This window comes from Dendrobates tinctorius, unplaced genomic scaffold, assembly GCF_039654945.1.
Source record: "Dendrobates tinctorius isolate UK_male_01 unplaced genomic scaffold, ASM3965494v1 ptg000154l, whole genome shotgun sequence".
NCBI lineage: Eukaryota > Metazoa > Chordata > Amphibia > Anura > Dendrobatidae > Dendrobates > Dendrobates tinctorius.
This window is the reverse complement of record NW_027361821.1, coordinates 18,002,074-18,016,807: the sequence shown is the minus strand read 5'-3', so window position 1 is coordinate 18,016,807 and position 14,734 is coordinate 18,002,074. Positions and strand designations below refer to the sequence as shown.

Here is a 14,734-nt window from a genome sequence, read left to right as displayed (position 1 = left end):
CCTTGTGAAAATAAAAAATTGCGCACCAAAAAATAATTTTTTGAGGAAAAAAAATATTTTTTATTTTCACAGTTCTGCGTTATAAAATTTTGTGACGCACTTGGGGGTTCAAAGTGCTCACTATGCATCTAGATAAGTTCCTTGGGGGGTCTAGTTTCCAAAATGGGGTCATTTGTGGGGGAGCTCCAATGTTTAGGCACACAGGGGCTCTCCAAACACGACATAAGATAAGATAATCCTTTAATCGTCCCACCATGGGGATATTCAGAGCATTACAGCAGCAAGGCAGGAACAAGTACAGATACAGATGCATAAAGGCATTACATTGACAGTAGGTAGGTACATATACGAAAAAAAAAAAAAAAATGTAACCGGACTGTCACAACTTTGGATCTATCAGTTCTCTGTTTGGGTCGTTCTCCGTTTTGGACAGTGCTGGTTATACAGCCTAACTGCAGCAGGAAGGAAGGACTTTCGATAGCGCTCCCTCTCACATTTAGGATGAAGTAGCCGGTCACTGACAGTACTGCACATCTTTGTCACAGTCTCATGCATGGGATGGGAATCATTCTGCACCATGTAGCTCACCTTGGCCAGTATCCTCCTGTCTCCTACTTCCTGAACTGGGTCAAGGGGGCATCCCAGGACAGAGCTGGCCCTTCTAATCAGTTTGTCCAGCCTATTCCTGTCCCTGGTTGATATGCCACTACCCCAGCACGCCACACCAAAGAAGATGACTGATGCCAAAACAGAGTTGAAGAAGGATGCAAGGAGTGCCCCTCTAACTCCGAAGGCTCTCAGCCTTCTGAGCAGATAAAGCCTGCTTTGGCCCTTCCTGTACACTGCATCCAAGTGATGGGCCCAGTCAAGCTTATTATTGAGGATCGCACCAAGGTACTTATAGGTGTCGACTATCTCAATGTCATTTCCCTGAATGTTCACCACTACTGGTGGATTTTTGCCCTTGCGAAAGTCCACCATCAATTCCTTGGTCTTCCCGGAATTAATCCTAAGGAGGTTCCTCTGACACCACTCCACAAAAGCTTGGTTAGTATCTCTGTACTCTCTTTCATCTCCTCCTGTGATGAGGCCTACTATTGCAGAGTCATCAGAATACTTCTGCAAGTAGCAGCTAGATGAGTTGCACCTAAAATCCGCAGTGTACAGTGTGAAGAGAAAAGGGGCAAGAACTGTACCTTGAGGTGCCCCTGTATTGCAGGTCACTGTGTCTGACACACTGTCCCGAACCTTTACAAACTGAGGTCGGTTCGTGAGGTAGTTAAGGATCCAGGTGGAGAGTTGGAGGTCCACACCAACAAGGCCCAGCTTGTCTCTCAGTAGACCTGGCTGTATGGTGTTAAAAGCACTAGAGAAATCGAAGAACATTATTCTCACAGTGTTCCCAGGTTTCTCCAGGTGAGAGAGAGTCCTATCTAGCAAGGTGGATAATGGCATCATCCACACCAATGCCCGGCCTGTAGGCAAACTGGAGAGGGTCCATATCCGAGCTCACTAGAGGACGGAGACGTGTGAGAAACAATCTCTCTAATACCTTCATCAGGTGTGATGTCAATGCTACAGGTCTATAGTCATTAAGGTCTTTCGGATAAGGTTTCTTCGGAACTGGTACCACACACGATAATTTCCACAGTTGTGGTACTATAGCCATTCTCAGGCTCATATTGAACAGATATGTAATGATCTCACTCAGCTGGTGCCCGCAGGTTTTGATTAGCCTTGCACTGATGCCGTCAGGACCTGCAGCCTTCAAAACTTTGATCTTATTCAGTTCTTTTGCAACCTGGGTACTTGTGAAGAACTGACCCTGGCTCAGTTGACAAGTTGCAGCAGGGGGTGAGGTTATTGTAGCAGAGAGGTGTGAATGGTATGCAGGGGCAGGAGCAGCCAGTGTGTGATTAAATCTGTTAAAGAATAGATTAAGTTCATTAAGCCCCTGTTTATCTACAACCATCCTGGAGACAGTCTGTCTATGCCCAGATATAGGCTTTAGACCCTCCCAGACTTCATGGATCCTTTTCTGTGACAATTTCAGTTCAATCCTTCTCTTATAATTAGCCTTTCCCTGCCTGATTAGATACTACAGATCCTTCTGAACCTCTCTCAGCCTGCCCTTGTCACCTGATCTGAAGGCCAACTTCTCTTTGAGAAGAGCCTTTATTCCGGGGCTGATCCATGGTTTGTTGTTATAGAAGTACCTCACTACTTTTGTGGGTACCGTGTTGTCTACACAGAAATTAATGTAGTCCGTTATACAGTGTGTGAGACCATCCATGTCATCACCATAGGAATCTTGCAGCACTTCTCAAGTGGTTGTTTCAAAGCAGTCTCTCAGAACATCATCACTCTCTTCAGTCCATATCCTCACTGTGCAAGTGACAGCAGGTTCTCTCGTACAAGTGGCTTGTACACGGGTTGGAGGTGCACTAGGTTGTGATCCGATCTTCCAAGGGGCGGTAGGGCTGACGAGGCATATGCCTCTCTCACATTGGCAAAGAACAAGTCCAATGTTTTGTTGTCTCTAGTGAGGCAGGTAACATACTGTGTGCAACTGGGTAGTATGGATGCTGGAGACACATGATTGACGTCTCCCGAAACCAGAAGGAGTGCTTGGGGGTGAAGGGACTGCATCATGCTCACTGTGGATTGTAGGACCTCAGTGGTGGCATCAGCTTTCGCAGAAGGGGGGACATATGCAGCTATCATGATTACATGCGATAGTTCCCTCGGTAAATAAAAAGGTCTCATGCCCACAGCTAATAGCTCAATGTCCTTACAGCATGTTTGCTCTTTGACCACAGTGTGCCTAGAGTCACACCATCTATCCACAAATATCGCCAGCCCTCCGCCTTTCCTCTTACCACTCTCCCTTGTCCTGTCCGCGCGAATGAGTTTAAAGCCATCCAACGAGACAACAGTGTCCGGAGTACCTTCGGTGAGCCAGGTCTCTGTAAACAGCAACATGTTGCTCTCCCTTAATTCCCGATGATGTCTGGTCAGCGCCGACAGTTCGTCCATCTTATTCCCAAGTGATCTCACATTGCCCATAATGACGGAGGGAAGAGCAGGTCTATAGCGCCTTCTTCTAGCTTTCCTGAGGGCTCCAGCTCTGCAACCTCTTCTCTTAGTCTTCCTTATTTCTGGTGGAATGTCCTCTGGTCTATTAGCAGCATGCTGCCTTGCTGTATCCCTAAGCAGCAGTATAGCTTCTCTGGAGTAGACAATAGGGTCTTGTTCAGTTCCTGGATTTCCCAACACAATAGAACCAAGTAAAAACAAGCTAAAAAGTCCATCAAAGGTCCAGGTCCTCTTATGGTTTTCCATAGTGCAATGTCCCTTTGGAGTAACAATAAAAAAAAAAAAAAAAAACGATTAGAGGTAATTTTAATTTCAAAAAGTCAAATGGCGCTCCTTCCCTTCTGAGCCCTGCTGTGCGCCCAAACAGTGGTCCCCCCCCCACATGTGGGATACCAGCGTACTCAGGACGAACTGGACAACAACTTTTGTGGTCCAATTTCTCCTGTTAGCCATGTGAAAATAAAAAATAGCGTGCTAAAAAAAATCACTTTTGAGGAAAAAAATTATTTTTTATTTTCACTGCTCTGTGTTGTAAACTTTTGTGAAGCACTTGGGGGTTCAAAATGCTCACTACACATCTAGATAAGTTCCATAAGGGGTCTAGTTTCCAAAATGGTGTCACTTGTGGGGGGTTTTCACTGTTTAGGCACACAGGGGATCTCTAAACGAGACATGGTGTCCAATAACGATTGGAGCTAATTTTCCATTCAAATGGCGCTCCTTCCCTTCTGGACCCTGCCGTGCTCCCAAACAGTGGTTTATGAGCACATATGAGGTATCGGTGTACTCAGGAGAAATTGCCCAACAAATTCTAGAATCCATTTTATCCTGTTGCCCAAGTGAAAATGAAACAATTGATGCTAAAAGAAATTTTTTGTTGGAAAAATTAAAATGTCCATTCTTTCTTTCCACGTTGCTTTAGTTCCTGTGAAACACCTGAAGGGTTAATAATCTTCTTGAATGTAATTTTGAGTAGCTTGAGGGGTGCAGTTTTTAGAATGGTGTCACTTTTGGGTATTTTCTGCCATATAGACCCCTCAAAGTGACTTCAAATGTGAGGTGTTCCCTAAAAAAATGGTTTTGTAAATTTTGTTGTAAAAATGAGAAATCACTGGTCAACTTTTAACCCTTATAACTTCCTAACAAAAAAAAATTTTGTTTCCAAAATTGTGCTGATGTAAAGTAGACATGTGGGAAATGTTGTTTAGTAACTATTTTGTGTCACATAACTCTCTGGTTTAACAGAATAAAAATTTGAAAATTGCGAAATTTTCTAAATTTTGGCCAAATTTACCACTAACATGAAGCCCAATATGTCACGAAAAAACAATCTCGGAATCGCTAGGATCCGTTGAAGCGTTCCTGAGTTATTACCTCATAAAGGGACACTGGTCAGAATTGCCAAAAATGGCCTGGTCATTAAGATCAAAATAGGCTTGGTCATGAAGGGGTTAAATGAAGCCAGCACCATCATCAACTGCAAATGGCACAATGGAAAGAACTTCGGCTGCAGCCAGTTGTCTTACGGCTACACACCAACACATGCTTGAGACACACAGAAGAATTCTTTATATTTGTTTGACATTTAATTGTAATATGAGACTTGCTGATGGCCAGTTGAATCCAGTGTAGAAGGGAGGACCTGGCTGCTACGTCTGCCGAAGCGTCAGGTCCGGAACTGCCGGGGCCAAACCTCCTGTTCCTGTGGGGAACGATAGTGTAGCCGGAGTGAGACAGTAACCAGGGTGAAGGGGGCGTGGCCAGTCAGTGTGAGGTATGCGTTGCGCGGCAACTGAAGCGGTCTTCCCGCCAGAACGCCGATGAGGGACAGGCCGCAACCGCTGTGAAGGGAGCGACAGGCCGCGGCGTGAACTGAAAGGGCGGCATGGTGAGGAACTCGCTGAAACCGGTGGGTGCGAAGAGGAGCGTGCGATCGACGGAGCATTGTAGTACCAATGTCTGGGTGTCGGCTAATATCCAGAGAGGCGCTCGCCGAGTAAAGCATTGCAGCACAGCCCTTCAGGTCACTGTGGCTGCTTAAGGAGATCCGCGTCGGGAGGAATCTTGTGGAGAGCTCTACTCTCTTAATCCACAGATATACACAGACTAGGGGCTCAGCGGGCAAAACCGGAGACCGCCCGCTGCTGCCAGAAGAAGGACTGTGTGCTAGGCAAGGACGCTAGCAGACATTACACCAAACACCACCAGCATTCTGCTACCGACGGGGGCCTTCAGAGAGTGACAGGCTGCGGGGTCACAATAAGTGAAATCGTTAACAAGAGACTGTTTAGTTAGCCAACTTTTATTTAGTTTTACCTTTGTACTCTTTGTTTACCCTGGTATCTCCCTGTGAGGAGTTTTCCCACTGTTAAATAATTAAATATAGTTGATCCCTGCTCTGCAGCATTTGTGTTACTGCATCCCAGCACCTTATTACATTTGGCGTAGTTGGTAGGATGCAGTCCGGGGATACATATGCTGCAGACCAGTCCACCATGGGTACCCACAGGTCCATTGCCTTTGATGGCAATGCTCAGTAATTTCCCGAAGTTCAAGGGAGATAACATGATGTTGTGGACTGAACGGGTCAGGAGCATGTTGCGAATGCACCACATGGCTCCTGCGTTACAGGCGGAGATGGCGTTAATGGCACTAGACGGGGAGGGCCGATGTTCCGTGATGTTCTGCCCTTCACATGAGTGGATTACGTTTGAAAAAGTTGTCTAAGTTTTGGAGGAGATGCACAGGGACCCCACTAATGTTGGAGAGTTGCGCATGCATTTATTTGGTCGTGTCCAGCGAGAAGGGGAGACTGTGACGCAATATATCAACGCATTGCAGGAGGTACATGCACACATTACAAAAAGGGAAGATGTGGGAATCATGGGAGTGGGGCCCCGATAGGATTTTGAGAGATCAATTTGTGTCGGGTCTGCATCGTTGAAAAAGACTTTGCGAGAACGCTTTCACGCTGGCCCACGTATGACCTTCTTAGAGGTGGGGGCTGAGGCACACGTAAGAGAGCAGGAACGGGGTGACGACCCTGGCAGGGATGGTCTGTAGCTATGAAGTACCTTCTCCACCTGCAGCAGAGCTGGAGTGGGCCTGAGAGATGTGGAAAGAGATTCAAGATATGTGGAGAGAATGGACCCGTCTCAGGAAAGTCCCTGTTCCGGCTCAAGAGCCACCAAGGGAAGATTCCTCAATCCGAGATAGAAATGGTACAGGATCTCGCCTTGCTACCAGGCCTCGTCAGGGAGTGAGACCTCTTGGTTCTGAAGGGGGACTGATATGTTTCAATTGTGGGTACACTGGACATTATACTCGAGGCTGTGCGAGCCAGAGATGGCCCCCACCGAGGCCGCCATTAAACTAGTAGGCTCTGCGGCTGAGGGATGCAGCCCGGAGTCGGGAAGATGGAAGAAGGGGGAAGGTAGTCCCGAAAATATAGATTGTGCGAGCCCTACAGTCAGGGCCAAAGTGAATGAGCGGGCTGTTCACTGCTTGATCGCCACTGGGTCACAAGTGACTACTCTGCCGTTAGCCTACTTCAGACGACAATTTCCAGAGTTCTCGGTTCCAGAGTGGGGACCTGTAATAAGACTAACAGCAGCCAATCAGATGCACATTCCGCTTTTAGGAGTGGTCTGGATGGAGATTACAATATGCGGGAAGGATGTAGGCTGCCAGGGGGTCGTGTTGGTGACAGAAGATGCCAGTCGTGGACCCGTAATGACTCTGGGGATGAACGTGCTGTAGGACATGGGACACCTACTGATTAGCGAGCCACAGGGACCTTTCTTGAACCAATGAAGTCCATGAACTCCCCAACGGAAGGTGTTTCAGAAGCTAATCCAAGCAGCTCAAGCCAAGGAAACTTCGGAAGATGGAAAAGTCTTGGGAAAGGTTATGGTGCCGGTGGCTGCAATGATTACTTTACCGCCTGGCCAGACTGTGCTCACGTTGCCAGTGCGAGCTTGTACTCCTCTGGAGGGAGTGGAGGTGCAAATCGAGTCATCAGCGATGGACCAAATACCCCCTGGATTGCTTGTTGCTCGAACACTAGCCACAGTTCAAGATGGCAACATTGTAGTGCGGTGTGTCAACCTAGGGACCAAAAGTATCACCCTTCTACCCAAGAGTGAGATGGCCCAATTCCTGGGCATGCTGGAGAAGCTAACGCCACCCGAAATAGTACAACTGTCTGTTGTGCGAGGGGATCCCTAGACTCAGTTACAGCCACTTCGGAGTCTCCGCCTGGCAGCCAGAAAGAAGGTCGTAGAATTTTAGATCGGATGTGGGCAGAATTGATGGGATTGTCACCTCAACAAGTGCAGCAAGTAGAGGGTGTACTGGAGTGCTAAAAGGAAGTTTCTGCTGCCATGAAGATGACTTCGGTTGCGCTCAGACTGTCGCTCATGAGATTCCTACCGGGTGTGCCGCACCAGTCAGAGAGAGATATTGCCAAATACCCCCCCCAGATGTAGAAGGAGGTAAAGGAGATGCTGGCTCATATGCTGCAAAGCGGAGTAATACGAGAGAATCAGAGTCCGTGGCCGGCTCCCATTGTGCTAGTCAGAAAAAAAGACGGGACTCTGCAGTTCTGTGTCGATTATAGGCGGCTGAACGCCTGCAGTGTGTGGGACTCTTATCCGTTACCCCAAACTGAGTAGTCCCTCTCTGCCCTGGGATGGGTGAAGTATTTTTCCACCATTGATCTAGCCAGCGGGTACTGGCAGGTGCCAATAGCAGAACATGACCGGCTAAAAACAGCATTTGTATTGCCCATGGGACTGCTCGAGTGCAATCTGACTAACACTCCAGGGATGTTCCAGCGCTTAATGGAGCAATGTTTGGAAGATTTGAATTTTGAATCTACCTTTATACCTTGATCTACCTTGATAACATCATCGTCTACGCGCCCACCTTTGATGAGAACCTACAGAGACTAGAACAAATGTTGAGCCGGTTACAGAAGCATGGCCTGAAAGTGAAGCCACAGAAATGTCATCTTTTCTATAAGCAAATTGAGTATTTTGTGGCATACAAAATACTCCCTTCTCCCTTCCAGTACAAACTTATTGCCCTCACCCACAAAGCACTCCATGGCTCCACCCTACATCTCCTCCCTTGTTTCAGTCTACCACCCTACCCGTGCCCTCCGTTCTGCTGATGACCTGAGGTTAGCATCCTCGATAATCAGAACCTCCTACTCCCGTCTCCAAGACTATACACGTGCTGCGCCAATTCTTTGGAATGCACTTCCCAGGTCAATACGAGTAGTCCCCAATCCCTACAATTTTAAGCGTGCCCTGAAAACTCATTTATTCAGACTGGCCTACCGCCTCAACACATTAACCTAACTATCCCTGTGTGGCACAGTCAAAAGTTTTACCATAACCAGGTTCCCCGTATCATGTTTCCACATGCTTTATGCATCTATTAGCTCTCTGTGTCCGTACTGTTACACACTTAACATTATGGCTGGTCCAAACAATCAGGGCAATTATTACCACCCACCTTTCGTGTCTCCCCTTTTTTCCTCATAGATTGTAAGCTTGCGAGCAGGGCCCTCATTCCTCTTGGTATCTGTTATGATCTATGTGATTATTGTTATGTTGTAATGTCTATCGTCTGTACAAGTCCCCTCTGAAATATAAAGTGCTGCGGAATATGTCGGCGCTATAGAAATAAAATTTATTATTATATTATTATTACATTGTGTCGAGTGAAGGAGTAAGACCTGCATGAGAGAAAGTGGCGGCAGTGCAAGAATGGCCCACTCCTAAGAAAGATGTACTGGCTTTCCTAGGGTTTACTGGCTACTATCGGCGATTTGTTGTTGGAACTGCTGAAGGGAGTGTCGGCTGGATTAAAGAACCGGACCATCCAGTGGGTAGACCGACAAGGGGAAGCCTTACGAGAGTTGAAAATGGCCCTCACCGAGGCCCCCATACTCGCTTATACTGATTTTTCACAGCCATTCATCCTTCACACTGAAGGGAGACTACATGTCTTAGGAGCAGCCCTGTCGCAAGTACAAGGAGAAAAAGAATGGGTGATAGCCTACGCGAGCCGGTCCCTGCATGATTCAGAGCGAAATTCAGACAATTGTAGCTCTTTCAAGTTGGAGCTGTTGGCCATGACTGACAAGTTCGCAGAGTACTTATCTGGATTAGAGATTCTGGTGAGGACGAACATCAACCCCTTAGCCCACCTTGAGAGTGCAAGGCTAGGGGCCCTGGAGCAACGATGGGTGGCCCGCAAGGCGAAGTATCGGTACAAGATTGTGTACCGGGCCAAGGCCGAGAATACTCATGCCGACACACTCTCCAGGGTGACACACGAACATCCTGGATGTGACCGAGATGAGGAGCTTGAGGCAGAAGAGATTCCTGGATTCCGAAACCTGTCTACCTCTTTGGTGGCAACGCATGGACAGATCGAGGAGGAGTCTGAAGATCAGGTCCTAGGACAGTCCTGAGACGACTGGTTCCAACTCCAACAAATGGACAAAGAGACTGCCCAGCTGCGACAGTGGGTGGCATTGAAACAACTTCCTAGTCTGAGGGAGAGGAATGCACTGTCCTCAGGTGTCCTGCGGATTCTGGGACAATGGGAAAGACTCAGCTTGAGAGAAGGATTGTTTGTATTGGAAAGTACAGCTGTTGCAAGAAGCTGGAGTCACTTGACAAGTAGTACTCCCGGAGAAGTCAATCAAGATTGTAGCACTTCGGTGCAGAGAAAATATTCCAGTGGCTTCAGAATTTGGTGTATCACCCACGACTGAGGAATGTGGTGGAAGATGCGTGTCAACAATGCAGAAGCTGTGAGCTGTCTAAACCCCCATAACAGCGGGCCCCAACACAGACCATTGTGACCTCCGCCTCTTTGGAACTATTGATGATTGACTATCTGACTGTAGAACCAGCGCATCTTGGCTATGAATATTGTCTGATGATGACCCACCACTTCACCAAGTTTGCTGTGGTAACTCCAACTAGAGATCAGACCGCCAAATCAGCTGCACAGGCTATCTTGCGAGATTTCATCCGTGTGTATGGCTGCCCAAAAAGGATCCACTCTGAGAAAGGCACCTGCTTCCAAGGACGAGTTATGGAAGAACTGCACTGTTTGTACAGGAATGGGAAGTCCAGAACTACTCCAAACCACCCTTAAGGGAATGGGACGTGTGAACGCTTTATTTGAACATTAATCCAGATGTTACGTACTTTGGAAGAAGACCGGAAGATACGGTGGCCTGAGTTTGTGGCAGAGTTGATGTGGGTGTACAACAACCGAGTGCACAGCACGACCGGATTCACGCCATACACCTTGTTGTTCGGGCAAAAAGGACAAGAGATTGCAGAGCTGGAACTGGACCCAGAGAAGGACAATCCGTGAACAGGGGTGTCCTCTTGGGTTAAGGAACACTGACACCGATTTCAGACTCTCCGTCGACTGGTGCAGACGAACTTTCAGGAACTTAAGCACCATGAGGCATCACCTATTCACGGGACAGCTCTGAGACCCGGGTCTTCGTCTGGAATAAGCAGCCCCGGGGAAAATTGGAAAGTCGGTGGGAGTGGACTCCACACCTTGTGATACAACGGGTTGGTCCTGAATAGGAGGGGAAGCACCCACTAGAGTAGTCCATCGTAGCATGTTGCGGCCCTGCTTGTCCAAGGAACCCAAAAGTAGGGAAGAGTTGGAAAAAAACAGGGAGGTGCTTCCAGCTCCGGTTCCCGAATTTGATGAAGAAGAGGAAATGTTAGCTCCATGCCCAAGCCTCAATGATGTGCCACTTACCCCCATAGGGGGATGAACACTGAGTTTCCCATGCTGGAAATCGCTAAAACAACAGACCCACCGGGTCAGAGCATCCCTTTACTGCCCACAAGTCAGCCCAAACTACGCCGGTCAGAGCGAACCACAGCTGGAGTGCCTCCTCCCGCACGCTACGAACAAGATCAGTTTATCTGGCAGAGAATTATCCAAGAAGTCAAGACGTGTGAATGACTGGTGAAGGAACTCTCGCCCGTGGAGTGGCGAGCTAAAGGAAGGCGGGGATGTAGAAGGGAGGACCGGGCTACTACGGCTGCTGAAGCGTCGGGTCTGGAACTGCTGGGGCTGAACCTCCTGTTCCTGGAACGAGATTGCAGCTGGAGCGAGCCAGTAACCAGGGTGAAAGGGGCGTGGCCAGTCAGTGTGCGGTAAATTGGGTTGCGCGGCAACTGAAGCGGTCTTCCCACCAGAGGTTCAGACCGCAACTGCTGTGAAGGGAGCGACAGGCCGCGGTGTAGTGAGGGACTCACCAAAACCTACGGGTGTGCAGAAGAGCGTGCGATCGACAGAGCATTGCAATACGAACGTCCGAGTGTCGGCTGATATCCAGAGAGGCGCACGCCGAGTAAAGCATTGCGGCACAGACCTTCAGGTCACGGCAGTTGTCTCAAGGAGACCCGCGCCGGGAGGAAACTTGTGGAGAGCTCTACTTTCTTACTCCACACATATATGGACTAGTGGCTCAGCGGGCAAAACTGGAGACAGCCCGCTCCAGCCAGAAGGACTGTGTGCTAGGCGAGGACGCCAGCAGACATTACACCGAACACCGCCGGCATTGTGCTACCGATGCGGCCTTCAGAGAGTGACAGGCTGCGGAGTAACAATAAGTGGAACCATTAACAAGAGACTGTTTAGTTAACCAACTTTTATTTAGTTTTACCTTTGTACTCTTTGTTTGCCCTGGAATCTCCCTGTGAGGAGTTTTCCCACTGTTAAATAATTAAACATAGTTGATCCCTGCTCTGCAGCATTTGTGTTACTGCATCCCAGCAACTGCTTATTACACCAACTCCATCATCCACTGCAAATGGCACAATGGAAAGAACTTCTGCTGCAGCCAGTTGTCTTACAGCTACACACAGGCACATGCCTGAGGCACGCAGAGAACATTTCTTTATATATTTTTCCATTTTAATTGTACTATGAGACAAAATAGGATGAGATTGAGGGAGGAATTTCTGAGATATTTTAATTTTCCGTGCATTTTCTGTTATTAAGGTTTTTGTAAGCAGCAATGCATATATATTTGGTCCTATTTTAAAAGAAGACAAATAATTAAATGAATCATTTTGTTATTAGGTACCAGGGGTGAAAAAGGATTCTCAGGAATTCCTGGGCTACGTGGTTTTGATGGTGCTAAAGGACAACCAGGTAGTCCAGGGATTGGTGGATTTCCAGGCCCTCCAGGTATGAACCAAGTATGCAAGAAGTTTTCAGATGGCTAGGTAACATAATATTTTTCATAATGGCCTACTCCATTTGTTTTTCAGGATTTACCGGACCTCGGGGAGAAGAAGGTCCTGTTGGTTTTCCTGGCTTGGATGGCATTGATGGACTGGCAGGAAAGATAGGAATTCCTGGTGTATCTGGTTTTAAGGGAGCACGTGGTGAAGTTTTGGGTGCTGAACCTGGTCCTCCTGGTGAGCCTGGAAGACCTGGTGTCATAGGAGATAAAGGAATTAGAGGAGAATCTGGTTTTGATGGCCAGAAAGGTAAGGTGTAAGCGTACTTGGATGTAATTAGTGGAATTTAGATGCGTAGATTTCAAGTTGACTTTACATATTAACAGTAGGATGATTGGTTAATGATATTATGCAAGAGGACAGACTGATACATGCCTGACAACAGAGGTTGGGAGAAAGGATCATCAATCATGTTACGTTTTAACATATCTCACCGCTTGTTCTTCGGTAAAGTGAGCTTATTCTCATTCCCTTCTTTAAATTGAGCACATATGCTCACTGTCTTGTGGGACTGTGGAAGCTGGTTGAGTTCATATGTCATCAATATGAAAAGGCCACTTAAATCACCTTTGGCAGAGGCTTATTTCCCGGGAGAATTAATTGATCCTGTGTTGACATTTAAAACCCCGATCCTTGTTTCCACTGGCATTGTAAATATAAAGTTGGTGGCCTCCATACACATTAAATAATTGATAAGACCTGCTAAAGAAGGCAGGTTTGGCCTGTCTATGGATAGCTTTTTATCATGGTTTCCACACTGTCAAGTTGATAATAAAGACTTTACTATATTTGCTTCTGATGCTGCGTTTTCTTTTGGTTTCTGCCTAATAGGATTAGATGGGCGCCCTGGACTTATGGGTGCTAAAGGGGAAAAAGGTAATCCAGGATTTCCTGGAAACCAAGGTCCAAGAGGAGCACAAGGATTTGGAGGTGATGCTGGTATAAAAGGAAGACAAGGTCCTGTGGGAGAGACTGGATTTCAAGGGTCACCAGGTATGAAAGTCTGTAAAAAATGCTCTGAATTTTATAGAAAAGCATTACATTTTCTATCTGTCAGGAAGGACCTATTTTTATAATAGCTAAGTGAAAAGACTTTTATGTTACCATTGTAATGTTGAAAAACTATATGATGTTTGATGGTAAAGTTTGTATCTGTATCTCAGGTGCAATAATGTAACAGTTCGGTAAGTACACCAGTCCACCAAAATACTTGTTATACTGTGATTTACTGTTTGATAATGATTTTAGTATTACGTGTTACTGGTGTTTATTGTCATTATTACTCATTTATTGTACTCATGGTCACATAAATATTCAGGAATAAGTCGTCTTTAGAGGGAAAAATAAAAGCAGGACATAAAAAAGAAGAAGCCGCAGATCGATGGATTATTGTGACACAACAGATCAAAAGAAAAACAATTGTGTCATGTCTGAATGTTACAAAAGTAAAAAGTAGCCACATATTACATATTATAAAACTGTGCAGAGAAGGAGAAAAGCCCAGGTGGATAAATAACACAGATTGTATGGAAAGATTCCAATAATAGTCCAAGCAAACAGAGGGATGGCCCACTATAAGATAATACAGCAGATAAGTTGTATTCAAAGAGTTCATCCAGGCTTGGCAGTATCAGCAGGAAAAGCCTATACCATTATTATGTGGGATACCAGTGTAATGGACAAGATATTTCAATTACAGGATATTTCATTAATGGACAATATATTTCATCACCGGTAATATTTTCCCCTGATTAGTTGCCTTTTAAATGAGCATGCTAAAAATGGTAATGTTTCTCCATAAAAACAGGCAGAAATAATCAGCTGTGATCCCCTGCTGTAATGTCTGTATACTCTTTTGAGTCCTCCTCTGCCCAGGAGCTGTTGTTTGATCAGACCATGATCCTGCACGTTCAGACACAGCCATTACACTGTACAGGAGCACATTTAGAAGATTATCTCAGGAACATTTTTTTTATGCATCCAATTGTGGAAATTATTATTATTTCAAGATCTGTTGATTAAAATGTACTTTGTGAGAAAACCCTTTTTAGTCAATCGCTTTCATATTTCTGGATCAAAGAGAAATTGATATTTTAGCTGGTAGTATATAAGTTGTACTCGAGAAATGGATTCAGGCAGATTTGAAGTCTTTTTCTACTACTTTCAAAGAAAGAATCACCTTCTATGTGGTGTACAAACCTTGTTTCTCTAGATGTAGTGGATGTCCCCTTGTCATAGATAATTTTCTGTGTATAAATAGATCATGGATAAAGATCTCTGTATTGACCTTCGATATTTTTTATACAGTATTGATCAAAATGTTGAACTCC

General features: G+C 46.2%; 1 protein-coding gene across 2 annotated transcripts in view; it reads left to right on the top strand.

Annotated features, from left to right (window-relative positions):
* COL4A6 (collagen type IV alpha 6 chain) overlaps positions 1–14,734 on the top strand; it is a 447,495-nt gene that overhangs the window by 380,825 nt on the left and 51,936 nt on the right. For both annotated transcript variants that reach the window (XM_073547638.1, XM_073547637.1), the window contains 3 exons: positions 12,241–12,348; positions 12,432–12,653; positions 13,236–13,397. In XM_073547638.1, coding sequence (XP_073403739.1) covers positions 12,241–12,348; positions 12,432–12,653; positions 13,236–13,397 — 492 coding nt within the window. The remainder of the gene's footprint in view (positions 1–12,240; positions 12,349–12,431; positions 12,654–13,235; positions 13,398–14,734) is intronic.